At 41.9% G+C, this 19,023-nt stretch overlaps 2 protein-coding genes across 4 annotated transcripts; one reads left to right on the top strand and one right to left on the bottom strand.

Annotated features, from left to right (window-relative positions):
* The first annotated feature begins 94 nt into the window (after positions 1 to 94).
* On the top strand, positions 95 to 7,189 carry gpr137 (G protein-coupled receptor 137). Of its 3 annotated transcripts, none has more exons than XM_038699608.1 (8): positions 95 to 189; positions 2,692 to 3,166; positions 3,504 to 3,553; positions 3,710 to 3,950; positions 4,261 to 4,410; positions 4,567 to 4,692; positions 5,654 to 5,746; positions 6,244 to 7,189. In XM_038699608.1, the coding sequence occupies exons 2-8, from the start codon at positions 2,786 to 2,788 to the stop codon at positions 6,427 to 6,429; spliced, it is 1,227 nt and encodes a 408-aa protein (XP_038555536.1). In that variant the 5' UTR covers positions 95 to 189; positions 2,692 to 2,785; the 3' UTR covers positions 6,430 to 7,189. The 3 variants fall into 3 exon arrangements, with proteins under 3 accessions (XP_038555536.1, XP_038555538.1, XP_038555537.1); XM_038699610.1 differs by having other exon boundaries at positions 98 to 189; positions 5,654 to 5,772; XM_038699609.1 differs by lacking the exon at positions 95 to 189 and adding an exon at positions 196 to 379.
* Positions 7,190 to 7,737: 548 nt separating this feature from the next.
* syvn1 (synovial apoptosis inhibitor 1, synoviolin) lies at positions 7,738 to 18,856 on the bottom strand. Its single transcript, XM_038699602.1, is given in 17 exon segments — positions 7,738 to 8,627; positions 8,720 to 8,835; positions 8,985 to 9,168; positions 10,948 to 11,106; positions 11,325 to 11,471; positions 11,952 to 12,012; positions 12,014 to 12,110; positions 13,143 to 13,259; positions 13,468 to 13,533; positions 13,712 to 13,811; positions 14,171 to 14,297; positions 15,032 to 15,135; positions 15,597 to 15,645; positions 16,118 to 16,270; positions 16,373 to 16,465; positions 16,599 to 16,750; positions 18,665 to 18,856. Coding segments are annotated over 16 exon segments (1,923 nt in total). The 5' UTR covers positions 16,731 to 16,750; positions 18,665 to 18,856; the 3' UTR covers positions 7,738 to 8,409.
* Positions 18,857 to 19,023: the final 167 nt, after the last annotated feature.

Below are 19,023 nucleotides of genomic sequence, written 5' to 3' on the forward strand. Positions count from 1 at the left end.
CCGTGCTTATCAAGAACATAAGTAAACAACAAATTGAAGAAACCGCGATTTCCTGTAGTCACTGATTGGCGGTTGCACTCAAAGGATTGGCTCCGCCTATCAGACGTTAATGCAGCCCACACAACACGGAAACGAGTGATTAACATCGTCCGTAGCGCACTCTGGACTCCGATGTTCACTTTAAATAAGGTCTGTTATTATAGTTCAATTATTATTGACACCTGAAACATGGGCTGGTGTTGTGAGCAAGTAAAGTGTAATATCGCGACAGCTCAGTAGTCTACGTTAATTTTAGTGTACAAAGTTAGTTTCGGTTAACGTTAGCTTAGCCGCTGTTGAGCAGCCTGAACGGAACCTGACCTGTTGTTTATGTTCAAAGGTAAACACACACAGCTAACTGGGTGACGGAGTTTCAAAGGGTAACATTTGCTGAAAAATACTCGGGGAATGAAAACATGTAAAATTACAGTACAAATAGTCCTATAAATACTACACGACCGAAGAGAAATGTTCATGTTTTTGAGAATGTTTACGTGCTTTTGTATTGATTAGTTAAAGCCACCATAATGTGACTGTAATGGGGCTGTATTTTGTCAATGGCTAAATTACGGGTAATTTTAGAATATTTTAAGACAAAAAAATGTTTGCCTAGTAGTGGGAACTATGGAGAAATCATACAAGGTAGATTTATATTTATTCATTATTTTACAACATAGGGTTGTTCTGCTCTTTATGCTACCCCCCAAAAAACAAACATTATGTAAAAAAAACAACTATATATAGTAGATGGATGAATGATAATAGGTCATAGAAATATAGCTAGAGCTATGATCTCTTAGGTTAATATAAATGTTATATCACATACAGTCCCCTCCAAAAGTATTGGAACGGTAAGGCAAATTCCTGTGTTTTTGTTGTTCACTGAAGACATTTGGGTTTAAGATCAAAAGATGAGTATGAGACAAGAGTTCAGAATTTCAGCTCTCATTTCCTGGTATTCACATCTAGATGTGTTAAACAACTTAGGACATATCAGCGTTTGTATTAGACCACAGCATTGAGCAAAAGTTATGGAACAAATAATCTTAAAGTAAATAACATTTAATATTTGGTGGCATAACCCTTGCTTGCAGTAACTGCCTCAAGCCTGCGACCCATCGACATCACCAAACTGTTGCAGTCTTCATTTGTGATGCTATTCCATTCTTTTACCACAGCTTCTTTCACTTCTTGTTTGTTTCGGGGGGTTTCTCCCTTCAGTCTCCTCTTAAGGAGGTGAAATGCATGCTCTATTGAGTTAAGGTCAGCTGATTGACTTGGCCAGTCTAAAACCTTCCACTTTTTTCCCCTGATGAAGTCCTTTGTTTTGTTGGCAGTGTGTAAACTTCCTCCCGATTAGTTTCAATGCATTTCTCTGTAAATTGACAGACAAAATGTTTCTGTCCACTTCTGAATTCATTTTGCTGCTACCATCATCAGTTACATCATCAATAAATATTAATGAGCCTGTTCCAGAAGCAGCCATGCACGCCCAAGCCATGACATTACCTCCACTATGCTTCACAGATGAGCTTGTATGCTTCGGATCATAAGCAGTTCCTTTCTTTCTCCACACTTTGGCCTTTCCATCACTTTGCTAGAGATTAATCTTGGTCTCATCAGTCCATAAGATTGTGTTGCAGAACTTTTGTGCCTCATCTCTGTACTTCTTTGCAAATTTCAATCTGGCCTTCCGATTCTTCCTGCTGATGAGTGGTTTGAATCTTGTGGTGTGGCCTCTATATTTCTGCTCTCTGAGTCTTCTTCCAACAGTGGATTGTGATACCTTCACCCCTGCTCTGTGGAGGTCGTGATGTCACTTACTGATGTTTTGGGGGTTTTCTTCACAGCTCTCACGATATTTCTGTCATCAACTACTGTTGTTTTCCTTGGTGACCTGTTGGACGTCTGTTGCTCAGTACACCAGTAGTTTTTCTTTTTCAGGAAATTCCAAATTGTTGTGCTTGCTATGCCCAATGTTTGTCCAATGGCTCTGGTCGATTTTCCTTCTTTTCTCAGCTTGACAGTGGCTTGCTTTTCTCCCATAGACAGCTCTCTGGGCTTCATGTTGGTTTATGAACCAAGCATGAAAACTTAGACTAGTCATGCAGAGCTATTTAATTTTTGGACAGTCAACCTAAAAGGCAACACCTGGGCAACAAGAAACATCTGTCAGTCACATGTTCCAATAGTTTTGCTCACTTGAAAAATGGCTGGGTTCAAACAAACGGTTTGTCCTGATTTGTTTAACAAATCTAGATGTGAATACCAGGAAATGAGAGCTGAAATTCTGAACTCTTGTCTCATACTCATCTTTTGATCTTAAACCCAAATGTCTTCAGTGAACAAAAGAAAAAAGGAATTTGCCTTACCGTTCCAATACTTTTGGAGGGGACTGTATGTATAACTATTAACACTTTAAGTAACCAAATAGGAATCGGTGTTATTTTTGGCAAATCCAGTAAATTAAACAGCAGACAGATACTTTATGTTGTTGATGCAAAGATCAGATAAAAACACAAACATGTTGACAAATGTGGTGTCACGGTATGCATGTCCAACCATACGAGTGAAGATATACAGTTTTCCGTTTCTTGCTCACTGTTCTGTTCATGGCCTGCTGACCTCTCGTGATGACGTTTCTGTCTTTAGGTCTCCCATGTATGTCCTTCAGGCTGAGAGGAGAAGGTCTGGCACTTCCTCTGTGATGGTGGTGGACAGTTAGTCAGTCCTGTCAGTACTCCCAATGGAAGCTCCAGTCACAGCTGCCCCTCCTCCCAACTCCTCCACCCTGCCTACCCCGGCCCCCCTGCGTCCGGCCGTGGCCCCCTCGGTCCAACTTAGCTTTACTGTCCTCTACACCACTCTGTACTCTGCACTGTTCCTGGTGGTGTACATCCAGCTCTGGCTTCTCTACCTCTACAGACACAAACGATGGAGCTACCAGAGTGTCTTTCTGTACCTCTGCCTGCTCTGGGCTGCCCTCCGCACCACCCTGTTCTCATTTTACTTCTGTAACGCTTTGGAGGCCAACCACCTACCTGTTGCAATCTATTGGCTGCTCTACTGCTTCCCTGTCTGTCTGCAGTTCTTCACGCTCAGCCTCATTAACCTGTATTTCACTCAGGTAAGAATGTGGAGAACAGGACAGGGGTTATTTATTTGTAGCCTGGTCACACCAGCTGTAATGTGGAGGGAAATACTGAGAGAAATTAATAAAAAAGAATTGGTCTGATGCCAGCATAGTGATAAACACACTTGTCATAATTTAAAAAAATATATTAATCACAAACCAAGGCCACCTCGCATGCCGAGCAGGGGAATTCCTTTCAGTAGCTGTCTGCCAAACAGCATTTAGAGTTAGTAAAAGCTTTACAGATGTTTAGTAAACATTTCTTTTGCTTTTAGTTTCATTCTTAATGTCTGCTGTTTACTCAGTTGCTTATTTCTCTCTTGCACCACAGGTGTTACTCAAAGTGAGAGAGATTTGTATCTCAGGAGTGGACAGAGGACTGTAAGTTTCACTCTACAGTAAAGAATAAGCCATTTTTGCACTTGGAACAATTCTATGTGAGGCTTTTGTTCTGAACCCTGATTATCCTGATTAAGCCTCGGAAACACCATATGACTACTAACCCATTTGTCACTCTGGCCTCCATGTCTTCCACAGGTGGCCGGCACGGTGCATGTACGGTGCATTGAGCGCCATCTTCCTCTGCGTCAACGTGGTTTGTGCGGCCCTCGGGGACAGAGGCGTCGGCGGTGGGTCACGGGAGTGGACCTGGAAACTGGTCCTGATACGAGTTCTAGTCAACGACTCACTCTTCATCCTGGAGGCGGTGTTTCTGGCCACCGTGCTGTTGCTCCTGACCAAACACTCGCGCTCCGCCAGCCCCTACCTGATCAGCAAGGTGGGCAAAGTTATAATGTTAAAAGCAACACAAGATAAAGGGGTGCTCAGTCCATTTTACACATCAAGATTAGTTTACTCCTAGTGATTAGTCCTATTCAGCCTGTGAAGACTGTTGTATAATGTCTTCTGTGGCTCTGGGTTGTCTAAAAGTCAGGACATCGCTGCATCTATTGTGACCGAGTCCCCCAATTCTATGGAAGTGCTGTACAAATCACTGGTGTACCGCTTTAAACATAAACCCCTTCTTACCCTCCTCTGTAATTCAGATGGTACTCCATACTAACAGTGCCTTCTTTTTACCTGACCAGGGGACCACAGTGTGCCGGACAGCAGCACTGGGAGCAGCAGTAATCTTGCTGTTTGCCAGTCGAGCCTGCTACAACCTGGCAGTCCTCATCCTGTCTCAGAGCTACCCGGTGGAGTCATTCAACTTTGACTGGTACAACGTCTCTGACCAGGTAAGCATCTAATGTTTGAGTTGAGGCCCTCTGAACCAGTGTAACACACTCTACGGCCTGGTTCAAGTTGGCTGTTATGTTTTATTGTTAAGTTTGATAGCCAGGCCTGTAAAAATGCCAAAACAAAACTAGATAACTCTGCATGTTTATTTGTAGGCTGACTTGCGTAGTGAACTAGGCGACAGGGGCTACCTGGCCTTTGGCATCATCCTCTTCATATGGGAGCTGCTCCCAACCAGTCTGCTCATCCTCATCTTCAGAGTTCGCCGGCCTGCTCAAGAGGTAGTTAGTACAGTCCTGCTCACCATTATTGGCACGCATGAAGTTTAAGTACATAATGTGGAACTTGTGATTGATACAAAAGAGCAAATGATAAACAACAATTAAAAACAATAAACAATGGGAGGAAAAAATAGAAAACCTTAAAGCTTGCTGTGTCACTGGTATTGGCACCCTTTGCTGTAAATCAGTATGGAAACACATTGTGACTCACCTGTGGTAAATCACAAATGAGAATCACCTGTGATAAATTGTCTGTGCCCATGAATTAGCCAATGAATGATAACTTCCGTGTTTTAAAAAGCCATCTGTTATCCCCTGTTCCTTTATCACAATGGTGAAGACAAAGGAGCTGTCTGAGGACATCAGAAGTGCGATAATTAGCAAACACAAGACCTATAAAGGGCATCTCCAAAGACCTTGGTATCCCTGTTTCAACAGTGCATAATTAGTTATTAAAAAGTTTTCCAAGCATGGAACTGTCAAGAACCTCCCTGGATGTGGGGGGAAGAGAAAAATCCATGTGAGAAGTCTGCGAAGGTTGGTGCGAATGGTGGACAAAACACCACGTCAAACATCCAAAGACCTGAAGGCCAACCTGGAACAGTCTGGGGTCATGGTTTCAACAAGTACCATATGCTGCACACTAAACCAAACAAGGCTTCATGGGCGAAGGCCAAGGAAGACACCATTGCTGAGGAAAAGACTATTTTCTTTACTTTAATTACATTGGACCTCCAATTAAAAGATCCTGATGATATCAATTTGGTACATTTCTATTTATTTCTGAAGATATTGTAGAGGTTATGCAAAAAATGAAGGGGTGCCAATAATGGTGAGCATCTGACATGGTACATCTGACAGAAGCTGGACAAAACGTCAACTAAAGAAAGACATTTAGAAATGAAACATGAGGGACAGGATGTGCATTGCTGAAGCAGTGTTTTTTTTCTAATTGTCACAGAGTAGCAGCCTGGCCGTCAACAACAGGGTCCTACCTCGTCCATATTTCTTCGATGACCCTCAAGGCAGCGAAGATGATGCACCTGTCCCATGGGTACGCAGTTCACATCCGCACTCAAGGTACTCATTCAAACCATGTTAGACTCATTAGGAGAGCGGAGATCATTAGTCAATTAATGAATTAGTCAAACAGAAAGCTGTTCATCAACTTTTGATATTGGATTAATCACTGAAAATGTTTTTTTAAAGAGAAAAAATCTCATTTCCTAGTTCCAGCTTCTCCAGTGTGATAATGTACTGCTTCCTTTATTTGATATAGGGTTGTAAGTAACAATGATTTCAGTTGTTGATGAACCTGGAGACTATCTTCACAATTAATCGATTAATTGTTTGGCTAATAAAATGACAAAATATAGTGAAAAATGGCCATCACAGTTTCTTGCAGCTGAAACCAACATGTTTAAATGACTTGTTTTATTTGCCTACAGTTAAAATACTCAAAGGTATTCACTTTACTAAGATAAATTTCGAGAGAACACTGCACAGGAGGAACAGCTGCCATCTGTTCCTCATCTTCTCATTCTGTTTCAGCTGGTACGGATCAGAGACCGCTCCCCTCCTGTTCGCCAGCAATCCTCCAGACCAGAGCCACCAGCACCACTCGTTCTACTCCACCCCCCAGACCTGACCCTGACCCCTTACCGCCATCAGGGCCACTGTGTACTCGATGACATTCATCTCAAGGACAAACCACACACAGCTACTGGCCGGGAGTGACCCCCCTGTGTCAGCAGTTATTTTGCACTGAAAACCTCAGGAAATCATCACCAAACAGTGAATATGCACCTTGTAGTTTAGTTTTTGAACAGAGAATATATTTAAATCTCTCTTAGCTCAAAGGGAACAAACTTGGTGGGAAAAGCCCAGACAGATGTCAGTGATCTCCTTATAAAGGTTAAGCTGAGATTTAGAAACAATTTGTTAGTTTGTTTTAAATAAGTCATATTGTGGATAAAACAAGGCAAACTAGCTCTTACAATTCCTAAAAATGGCACATTTATCTTCGTTAGCATTCCTTTATTAAATTAATATACGTACTAATACTGCCGTGTAGTCCATAAGCTCACAGCATTTGATAACCCTGTGTAACCATTGAAGATACTACTTTGCAGTTTTGTGAAAAAGGTAACTTTTCTCATACACTGTTTCAAGTGTATAGGGCATTGACTAAAATACAAAGATCACCTATCTCTTGTGGCATTTAGTGTACAGTTTTCATCAAGACTAGTGATGTCTTGCAGGTGCTGCAGGATTTATTTTTCTGTCTGCTATTGAGTTGATTTTTTATTCTTAATCCCTTCCTGTATACTAAGTTTAACTTATTTTATTCAGTTCCATCTTTTAATTGTAGCTCAAAATGAAGTGTTATTCTCCTTTTTATGTCTTTACTGGAATAAGGCTTACTGTGGTTTTGACTTTACCATGACTGACATTTACTATGTAAATAACAAATCAATAAAAAACTTCAGGTTTGTGATTTCTGCATAATTTCCATGGAAGTTTCACAGAAAGAGCAATGTAATTTGGTACTAATTATATGGAAAATAATTTGATGGTACACTGGTCAGCTGAAACAAAAAAATTATAATTGTTAATGTGTAAAAGAAAGTATATAGTATAAGAGTATATTGGGAATAAAGTTGCCAATAATAAATTAAAGCTTTTCTTTCAAGGAAATTCCTATTTTCCCGATAATTAGAAATGACAGATTCTGTTAGATGAAGCATTACTGCATTACTTAACAGCAATAATATTACAGAGCAGACATGAGCTTCACTGAGATGGGTAATTTGTCGTTTCATATTTTTGCCAAATGATTAAGAGATGAAATTACTGGAAACCAGAGGCTGAATCTAAAATATGTAAGAACACTTCATATAAACCCTCTGATGAGATGTTGACCGAACAGATTTAACTTTTCCTTCACAGTAATCATCTTGTGACCACTCAGATTCATAATAGGAACCCCCTGAGCCACTTGGCGTCAGTTTGTGAAAATACAAATCAATAGACATGTTATGCCCCTGCCTTTCAGTCGAACAGTTTATTCTGCATTATGTACAGATCATCCTATTAAAACTCTTTATACAGTATGTACACATTCAATAAATCATTGTGTTACAGCGTCTGCAGTGGCAACAGAAGAGTGATGAATGTTAAAGAAAAAGAAAGCCAAAAGCGTTTATCATCTTCCCTTGATTGAAGTCACTGGATCCGACCCCGATCCAGGTGCTTTGTAACATGTTGATGTGGTGAATGCGACCACCGTTATACTGAAGAAAGCTGAATTAAACAAAAAATCTAAGTGATGGCAAAGACCTCACCGACAGTAAAAACTACCAAACACAAATCTCTCAAGTCTCTCTCACGTTGACCAAAATGACTGGATTTGAATTCCTTTTTCCACCTGATTACACCTACAAACCTGCAGCTGCGTTATTGCAGTAGTCATTGGGGGGGTGTGGGGGCAAAACAAAAGACAAAGTCGTGCTATTGCTTTCTGACACAAACAGTCCAGATAAGCGGTAAAGATCATTGCGACTCCCAGTAGCGCGAGTCCAACTCGACACAGTTAGAAACCTGAGCCTGTGGAAGGCGAGAGCCACGAGGACGAGAGGCAATGAGGACCCAAAGCAACGGTCAATCAGCTCAGAGTTCCTGTTGGTCCAGAGCAATATGTCTGAGTCAGAACGCGGGTCAATTGTCTGGAGGGGGTGAGGACGATGCTGACGACGATGTTGCGGTCTCTAGCTTGCGAAGGCGGCGGCGCCTCAGCTCTGCGGCGTTGGGTTCTCCATCCTCGTCCCCCACAGACACTGCTCCTTCGTCCATCTTTTCTTTGCTTTCTGTGTCCAAGGCAGGAGAAGTAGAGTCAGGTAGCTGAGAGGAGACTGTAGCTCCCTCGACCCGCTCAGCTGGAAACAGAAAAAATATATATATCAAGTCAGGGTCCAAGGTTTTTTGTTTAATCATCTTGGGTGTTGATGTGAAGTGTCAGTTTACTTACAGCTGGGAGAGTCCTTCTCCTGGCTGGCACTGTCCGTGCTGCCGCCAGCTGCAGGAGATGAAGCAGCGTTGTTTGTCCCACTGGCTTCTCCAGCGCTGCCCCCAGCCCGAGGAGGACTGTGGAGAACACAGCAGCAGAAGGATAATGAAGCATACGCTTAATTCAACATGAGTAGGCTAGCTACTTCTAACAACCAATTCAAGCTTTATTTGTCAAAAGAATAAAATAAAGCACACGCGACTTCAACTAGAGAAGGCTCGGTTACTTGAGTGTGGCCACCGTGCTGAGGTAGTGGTGGATGTTGAGCATGGCGGCGTCCAGCAGGGTGTGGATGTTCTGGAGACACTGGAGCCTGGCCTCGAGGCCCCTTCGGCCTTCTGCCTCCAGCTCCCTCAGCTCCTCCTCTGACAGCCGGGACAGAGACGGAGGAGGCGGAGGCATTGATGACACTGGAGGGGAGGAGAGGCAACACTCAGAATGTAAGTGGAACTTAAAATGTGGAACTATTAAAAGTGTTGCTCCGTGTGAAACTCTGTGTAACTTGATTTGAAAAGTGCTCTACAAATACTGTTCATCTTTATTATCAGTCAATCTGAGAGGGAGTTACTGCAGCTGAATGTCTTCACTGTAGTTTACTGTATCATATTGGGGTTAACTTACTGATGGCTGCTTGTTAGATACAACTGTAAATGCTGCATTTTGACAAATAAATAAAGTGGGAAATGGGACTTTCACACAGTGTGACCGGATAGTTGATGTTACGATAATGCACAGCACTTCCTTAAACAAAGGCTGATAGAAGAAGTAAGATGTTAACAATAGGACTCATCCACATAAATCTAAAATTGCACATTTCCCTATTATTTCTAATATAGCGGCATGACAGCAGCGTTCAAAATTACCACCGACCACTTGCCAAAACTATAAATTTAAAAGAAATCTACGTTGGCAAATAAAATAAATGAGGTCAGTGAGTTTGTGGCAGAAGAGAGTACTCGACAAATAAGACCTGCTTGTATGTGGTGGAACTAATTTTGTGAGAAAACAGAATTGATTGAAGACCAGCATTTTTATGGAAAGTTAAGTTAAGTGACTCAGACATTCAGATGTATTTATTCGAGACAGAGAAGAAATGCAGCGAGAGGTCGAGGCTGCCGCTGCAGTCACCGCTGTGCAAGAGGATATGGCCCCCGGGGACCTTCCACAACCCGGGCTGCCGAGAACAAACGGCTAATGATGGTGCTTTTGCTTAAATTGCTCTCCAATGCCAACAGAAGTCGAATCATTCTGCTGCAATGAATTTCAGCGCGGTCAGTTTTTGTTGGATGATGTCGCCAACGCCAACCCCGAGAGCCAGAGTGTGCGTTATTATGCGTGAAAGTTTTGCTCTTCAATTCAACTTAAGTATGCTGGAGACCTTCTTCGGCATCCCGAAGATGAAGTGGAAAAGACGAGTGAGTATTTTTGTTACCTAACGCTATGTTTTGGCCAACAAAGTTATAGCTAGCGTTACAAGTTAGCAGGCTGGGGTGATCATGGACTAATGTTGTACTATTGAGGGACAGTCAAGAGAAACTGTGTGAGCTTTAAGCCTCATTTAAACCACAGAAATAGCAAGATTAGTAGGTTGGATGCTGGTAACAGTTTTTTTTAATGGTGCTTTTTGTGGAACTTCCCACTGCAGCTCTAGCTCAGCAAGTGTTAACTTACTTGTTATAAAGAAGCCTGTTCTACCGGTGTATGTGTGTGTGTGTTGCTCCTGCATGTAAATGTACCTGATAGACATGCCCTGATGATAACGATATAGCTTCATGTGAAAATATGCAGAAGTTAATATCCTTGGCAACGTTGTGTAACTTTGATTAGTACCCAGCAGCTAGCTTGATCAGAGCGGGTGTCAGAAGCTCGCATGCAATGCATCCTGGTACATGTAGACACTGCCTGCATAGCTGCACCTGCAGGAGAACTCTGCTTCCTCGGTCAATATACCACACAAAGGAATGCATTGCTTCAACTGACTACATTTACCATCAACACTGACTGGACAGCCACATAAAAGGTGCGGAATCTTCCCTTTAATTTTGGACCCTTCTTGCCAGAACTAGCTGGGGGGGGAAGAGGTTAACGTTGTGCTCACCCCGTCTTTCTACTTATTTTCTATAGAGTGTCAAGTCACCAAGCTTATGTTCATTTTAATCTGAAAGACAGTTCAGAGTGTTTGTGCTTACCAAATGGAGGAGGAGGTGGCATGGGGAGCCATGGGGCAGTGGGGAAGGGAGGAGGGGGGAAGGAGAAGGGGAAGCCCGGGATTGCTGATCCCGGAGCAGCAGCAGCAGCTGCAGCAGCTGCAGCAGCGTCTGTAGTTGATGAGGTGGGCTGGCTGGTACCTGAAAAAACAAACATTTTGGGTAGACATCGCGCTATGCCAGAGTAGAAAATTAAATGAACCAATACAGGTACAGATACTGTAACATTGGTACTGGTGAAATATACTCAACAAGGAATTGTTAAACCTTTCAAATACTTTGAGATTGTTTTTTCCCCTTTTGTGGTGTGGAAAATTGGCGTGGGTAATTTGTTGCAGGAGAGCATGAGGTATCCTTACCAGCTGCCTGTGTGGCCTCTGTGCTGCTTCGTGGTGCATCACTAGCACCAGGAGCTGCAGCTGGTGCAGCAGGAGGAGGCACTGCAGGGAAGGGCCCCCAGAAGGGGAAGATGCCAGGAGGGAACCCAGGTAACATTCCTGGGGCTACTGGAGAGGAAACGGAACAAAAGAGATGTATTTACCAGATGCTGCTTAAACACATTTAATATGCTCTGCAAAGTGGTCAACATGACTCATAAGACTACTTGTTAACTAAACCGAGTCCATTTCATATAATGACCACATTGTACCAAGACTTCTGGACTAGTATGTCAAAACTTAAAGTCACTATGGATAACGAATGTAAACATTTTCTCAAAGTGAAAAAGCCCCCATAACATACATCTAAAAAGGTACATTAAGCCGGTCAAACAAGTACTGGTACAGGTGAAATATTACTCTCAGGTATTGGAATGTGCAGTATTGCATAAGTTGCCTCAAAGGCATTTCTCAGCTCTGCTTTACTCTTGTACAGTGGCTTTTTACAGCTGAGGGCACCCACATGTGGGTGTAGGTTGGCTTCATGTAGTGGTGAGAAGAAGACAACAAAGACAGGTTGTAATCATGTGTACTGGATTTGTCTCTCACCGTTGGCAGGTGGGGCTGCTGGGGCGTTGGCGGGGGCTGCAGGAGCAGGGGGGCGGGACCTGAACGGGGGCTGGAGTCTGATTGTTATTAGATGCACGCAGAACGTCCATGCGACAGGTAGGGCAGGTCTGCTGCCTCTGGAACCAGGAGCGCAGGCAGCTGTGGGGAGGAAGGGAGGGTAATCCAACATTATTTCAAGTACTACAAGAACAAACAAATAGGAGGGCTGAACGATTTTGGGGAAAAAATCGAATTGCAATTTTTCTGCCAGATATTGCGATCACGATTCGTTTTGAGATTTTTTTTATTTTATTTTTTTATGTTTAGCTTAAGTTTAATATTCACTGCCAGTCTATTTTTGACGGAAGCAGCGTCAAGCACCGCAGAGCAGATGAACCGGACAGGAAGTCAGACACAGAACGGCATAGAGAATCTGGTGGAATTTCAAAATAAAACACCCTGTGCATACGCCCGATCGTATCATATCAACAATAAACACAGTTAAAACAGACAAAAAGAAACAATTTAACTACGTAGCCTACCTAATCATGGTAGAAGCACAAAAATCAATAACAGCTGAACAAATTAACAAAATTTGAAACAAGTCATTAAATTTAGGCAGGCAAAACGCTCAAATGCATTCTTAAATGCTCCATGTAGGATATGTAGCCTGCGGAGAGCGTCACAAAACCGGCTCACGAGGAGCTGTTCTCCGTAGTTGAAGCACACAAAATGGCACCAGGCAAACAGATACAGGCAGCGGCTGTGCTATCCTACATGTTTTCCTCCAGTTTCATTTGTAGTTGTAAAATGTACACGCCCTGTGCCCGCTCTGACTGGTGAGCAGGACCCTAACAAGAGGCGCATGGCGCTTCTGTCTGGCGACCAAGTCTGTCACACAAAGATGACAACGGCATGAATCTGTTACTGCATGACTGTTAAAAAACGGGTCAGATGCGCTGTATAATTAACCTACATTTTTAATCGTCCTTACTTAAGCCCTAACAAATAGCAACCACACCAAGCAACAATAAAGTCTTATTTTAAATCATGTTTAATTTGATACATTGACTTGTTCATTGTTTAAATACAGGAACTTCCTGTAGATGATACATCTGATCTCTGTACATTGTTTTGTTTGTTTGCAGTCTAGTTATTGTTCCTGTTGAGTCAGCTGACTCAGGGACTTACCTGGAATGGAAAATGTGATTACAAGGTAGTTTCTTGGCTCCGGTGACCATTTCCTCTCGACAAATGATACAGACATTGTCAGAGGCCTGCAGATCTTCAGGAGTAGCATCAGGATATCTAAACACAGGCAAAAATGTGAAGAGAAAAGCGATTCTAGTGACATTAATTTGCACATATGCCATAGTCCATGTCATGAAATGAGAATTAAAATCCAATCTGACCATATTTTGCCTAACTAAATAATATATAAATTAATATGAAATGTGCTCTGGGAAATCATTGTTTTTACAAATGCAATACCGTGCAATCGGGAGACATTACTCACAGTGTATTCATGTTGCGGATGGCTCTCCGAGACATTATAGCATCCGTTACAGCTTTCTTGAACTGCCTGAAAGAACAAGAAAAAGAACTCAAAACATGCCTTAAACATAACTCCTGAATATCCAGTGACCAATACTAATAAAATAATTAGACGTGTGAGAACTCCGCCTTACAACAACAGAAAGTATTGTAGAGGGAGTAACAAAAACATAATAACACAAACACAGACGCACACAGCTGCTCACCTCATAGCCAGATACATGGGGCGAATGGCAAACAGGGGGAAGGTGTGGACCTTAATCATGATGGTCATGAAGGCAATGTACAGGAGCACTTTGATGAAACCTGGAACAAAAGCTATTATTTGAGTCTGGCTGCCACTGTATTGTCACTGTAACTACACACACAGTATCTGCGTTTACATGGACCATAATATTCCACTAATAATTGGAATAAAAGCCCAGTCAGAATAAAATCCCTCATGTGGAAGATGCTGGCTCGATCTAAAGGAATTTGCAATCGGGTTGAGAGGGGTGGTGTAAACCTTTGATAATCCAGGAAAATGTTAGCACCTAATAACCATGTCAACGTTTAATCCGGTCGTTTGTCTCTGGTCAGAATAAATACATTCTTTCTGCGCATGTTTGCACCACCATAACTTTTTTTGTTTGAGGCCACGCTGCATTATCAGCTGAATCCAGTACCTGTGAAGAGCTCAGTGTAGAGCATATAGACGGCCTTGTTGTCCCAGGGATTTTCACTCTGCAGGTCGATAGTGTGCAGAAGGTACTTAATGAAGGTCGTCAGCACCATGGTCAGCAGGATGGCATACTGAGGGACAGAGAGCAGATTTGAAAACGTGTGTCCGCTGTTGTGCGTATACGTGTAAATTAGAAAGTGTTATTCGTTGCAACCATGTGGGCACATAAGAAAACAATACAAAACGAATAAAAGCAAGAGGTTGTGTTTAAGCAATGCAGGGTTTGCCTTTTCCATTTTATTATTACCATTATTAACATTTTCTCTGCAGTCTTTAGCTGCAACGTATTCCTTGTGGGTAATTACGCACCGTTAAAGTACGTCCACTAAAGTGCTTGTTTTTGGCGCCGACAGAGTAAGAAAGAGTAAGATCCTTTTTGTTTAACCAGCAACAGTGATCTATTCAAAGCCAGTTATTACTGTGTGACTTTGGTGTTTAAATAACACCAAAAATCACACAGTAAAACAGACAAACTGACCTGCCGTAGACCAGCAACTCCCGTGTTCTGCGAGGTAAAATTACTGTTTTTATCAATGGAGTGTGTTGGCTTTGAGCGATGTTTCTGGTTACAACAAAAAGGATCTTACTCTTTAAAAAAGGTCTGTCTCTGTAGGGATCCTTTTCCAAATCCAAAAAATGTTGTTCCAAATAGTCAGACATAAAAAACATAGGAAAATAGTGTCCAGGTTGAAAAATACCCACTAAGCTTTTAAAATGACCAAAGATGGGGTAAAAAAATAAAAATAAAGCATTTTTACTGTTAAAAACACAGGGCTCAAATTCTGCTTCAACTTGTGTTGCAAACCTCAAATCCAAAAACAAGCTGGACTGAGGCTCCTCGGGTAATGATGCTGTGACACGCATGGTTGACAAACAGGAAGTCCATGACAGCCAGCAGTCCCATGAGAGCTGCAGGAAATAAAGAACATTCAATTACACTTCAGTGAGGGGGTTGCAGTAACTACCTATAGAAGCCCGGTTTTGGATCCTAGTTTTTGCCCCAAATACACTTTCACTTCTTTTCTACGTTTTCTGGAGGATATATATTTTAAAACTTTAATAACTCCTGGGCCTGATTCTGGAAACCAAACTGAACTGAATTTAAATACAGTAGGTTGGATATAATCAGAGGGTCACTTGGATTGCTACAAACTTTAGAAAATTTTGATATAGTCCGTTAACATCAACCATTCTGGTGCTCTCTGATGCACCTGGCCTCATGTGCAGACAGCAATGATTTGCATAGTTTCATGTAGCCTTAAGACAAGTTTCACAAGTAGAATCAATAGAACAGAAAGAAGTCAAAGATTTAAAAAAAATGCTACCACAGAAGGGTGGGAAGAATGACGTGGCTGATAAGAGGTACTTACATAATACTCTCAAGTGAAAAATACAAGATATGTTTGGACTCCGCTCCATCTGACAGAAAAAAAAGATTTGAAAGTCGCAGTTAAAAAAACATTATTTACACGTTACTTATGACATGCACACTCATATACACCTACTTAATCATTGAATCATAAACTGTGAACCTGAATGAAACCTGTAACATGTTCCTGCTCCTGACTGCAGTCCAGTAATAACTGTCTGGTAAAGCTTATTGCACTGACAACATCCTCTCCATCTCCATCCAAGCAATATTTTTCCATTTCAATCAAATAGTTTATGTTGGAAATCAAAGAATAGTACAGTAAAAGGTCTTCACACTAAATCTGAAACTGAAAATGTCAAATGACAATGTTTGTTCAACTCTGGTATGCAACCTTGGCCACACACCATCTGTCCTATCCTTTGTCCCATGTTTCCTTTCTACCTTTAAACCATGTCCTATATGGACAGTATTCTATGTACTAAAGTAAGACGAGGAAGCTGTTTCTCTCTCATCACTCACAAAGTCCACCCGGTCCTCAGCCAGCCAGTGGAAGCACTTAAGGAAGAGCAGGAGGGTGAAGAGGGCGACAAAGCGAGGGGAGAAGTCATCCCTAAACACAGTGAATGCCAGGCATGTCTCTGTCACTGCGTACCAGGAGCGCTCGATGAGATGCTGATGGCACAGAGGAAAGACACGTGAACGCACATAAACAAAGAGGCTCATTAGATACATTGTCATTTACAACTGAGCCCATCGATATAAACAGAACTCTACCTCCATTTCTGCAGCCCTTAGCTGTCCGAAAAAGACCTTCCGCATGAACTTTCCCAGCAGAAACACCAAAACAAAGGCCTGGATGTACAACACCTGATGGCAGAAAAGCTAATATGTCACAATGCCGCTGCTATGGCTTAAATTAAAAGAGATTTCATATGGGAAAAATATTCAAAATTATTCAAACCAAACTCAAGATCTGACTTCACTTCAGCACTGCTCTTACCGCCATGCTGGGGCTGCTCTTGGTGAGGTAGACCACAGTTGGGTAGAACTGGTGTTTGAGCAAGTAAGCATGTGCCACCACAGCCCCAGTCAGTGCCAGACTGGTGGCTGTCACCAAGGCTGCTCGTACCATTTTGGACGCCGCTACAGATACTAGGGGGTGGGGGAGGGGGACAGATGAAGGGAGAAAAGAAGAAGGTTGTTGAATTAAAAAGCTGGGTGATGTAGCAGAGCAATAGGCAAGTAAAGGGCAGCACTTTGCTGGAAAGTGATCTTTTGGTCAGATATCTCTCTGCTATGTTCATTTTACTCAGGCGGATATGTCTGAGTAAAAGTGTGAAGTTCCCCTGAATAAATAAAGGTTAAAAATATATAAACAAACAACATTTTTTTTTTTATACGTACAGCAATACAACTACATTTTTTAAACGATCTATTAACATCCATTTAAAATATGTGGGTGCAGAACCTTGACTGCCTGTCACTCATCCATAATGAGATATCTACTCTGCAAACTACATGGTCATAAATAATAGCTTCTGAAAAAAATCATTCCACCCCATCCACCCAGGCCAAACTCTTTTTGGAGGTTAAAGCATACTGATAGTCGGGAGGTTTATGGAGGCTCAGGATACAGCCACGCTGATTCTTTGTTTGTATTCCTCTATGTTTGTTTGTAATTGATGTTTAAAAAAGGAGTGTCTGTTTGCTGTAAGCAGCTAACAACGTCCTTGTCTCCCTCAAAGTTTTTGGCACAGATTGCAGCGCTATCACTAAATGAGACATGCATTTCAGGGTTATCATCTGTTTAGAATCCAACCACATCTCAAGGTTTTTTGTTACCGCTCATGTTGCTGCTTTCCAACAAGCAGGTTATGCATTAACTGAGTTAAAGGATGCTAAAAGACAACACCAAACCCAGCTACAGCCTGTTCTCCCTGCTTCCATCTGGCAAGAGAAGTTTCTGCTGTAGTCTCACCAATACAATTTGGCATTTTTAAAAAATGAAACTGTTTGGACAATTTCTAGACCTACACAGCTTAGTCCATGTAGGTATCATGTCCCATATCTCAGACAGCACCGATGTTTGTTACTGATTGGGGTAGAATATTTGTGGTGGCCAGGATGGGTTTTACTTTACCGCTGCCCTGTGTTTCAAATGAACAGTGTCAGGATTTCCTCCAGGGTTTATCATAAACCACACTTGTTCTCAGGTGTTAACTACACATGGTTCAGTAACAAAGAGCCTTTAGGGCTGTTTGAGTAAGTTCACCGGTCAACATGTCTCAACTCTTACAAATAACCCTTTAAAATTAGCATCCTGATGAGCACATTCAGTAATGAGACTTCAAGGGAAAATATATCTTTGTACAATATTTTGCTAAAGTGACCATTTTTGCTAAAGTGACCATTTTTGCTAAAATAACTGGCAAAGGCTAAAATTGATGCAGCATTAACTTTCAATAAACCTCCAAGTCGCTGAAGTATTAAGTGGATCCGGTTAGTTATTTTTCTTAGGCCAGATAACAGAACACAATGCATCATAATGGTTAACTGTTCAAAATGAAACCAGTGCTTGTTTGGTTTTATTTCCTCCTGCATAAATGCTAAGCAGTAAAGTGCACTTGGTTAGCATTGTGTGCACTTCCACTAATTGAGGCTACAGCACCTATCCCTCCTATTTCTCACATTAAAAGCAACCCAATAAACTGGCCAACCTATTTTCTCCGCTTATGTTCAGTAAACGCCAACATATGCCTTCCTGGAAAATCCATTTCAGCTAACGCAGCTCGCTCAACATTCAAGCTAATGTGGTAAAATTAAGTCTCGAACAGAACCTTGTGAGAGATTTCCAGGAAAGAGAGAAACTTAAGCAAGTGAGCTAGTTACATACTTCTCGAAAAGCTGAATATATATATATTTGTTCTAAGTAGTAGCGTTACTTTACTCCAGACACTATCTGACTGTCAGAGACAGGTAACCATAATTAGGTTAGTTAGCTGGAGGTGGCTAACGCTAGCTAGCTAGCTGCTAACGTTACAGCTGTCAGTACTCTGCAGGACTCACCGACTCAATGTCTGCTGAAGCCTTGCTCCTTGGTTAATTTACGGATGCCTGCTAAAATCTCTTTATTCTTACCAGCTACTCCATGTCGATCGTTCCACACTACCCTCTCTATAATATTTATTATCCTCGCCCCTATTCGTCTGGCTACGTGTTTATCTTTGGCTTGCTTCTTGGGAGCCACCTCACATCCGGCTGCTAAGGTAATCTGACGCAAGAGTAATTTCAGGCATCACTGACATGGTAACTATTTTCTGTTACTTGGTGTCAAAATCTGTTAGAAAGGGACTTTTTCTTTAAAATCTAGCAAAGACTTAATATTTGCCTTCTTTTCTCTGTTGTTTTTGTGAATGTGGTTGCAT

The sequence above is a fragment of the Micropterus salmoides genome, unplaced genomic scaffold (assembly GCF_014851395.1).
Source record: "Micropterus salmoides isolate LMB-PRFRI ecotype aquatic unplaced genomic scaffold, ASM1485139v1 Ms_hic_scaffold_5, whole genome shotgun sequence".
NCBI lineage: Eukaryota > Metazoa > Chordata > Actinopteri > Centrarchiformes > Centrarchidae > Micropterus > Micropterus salmoides.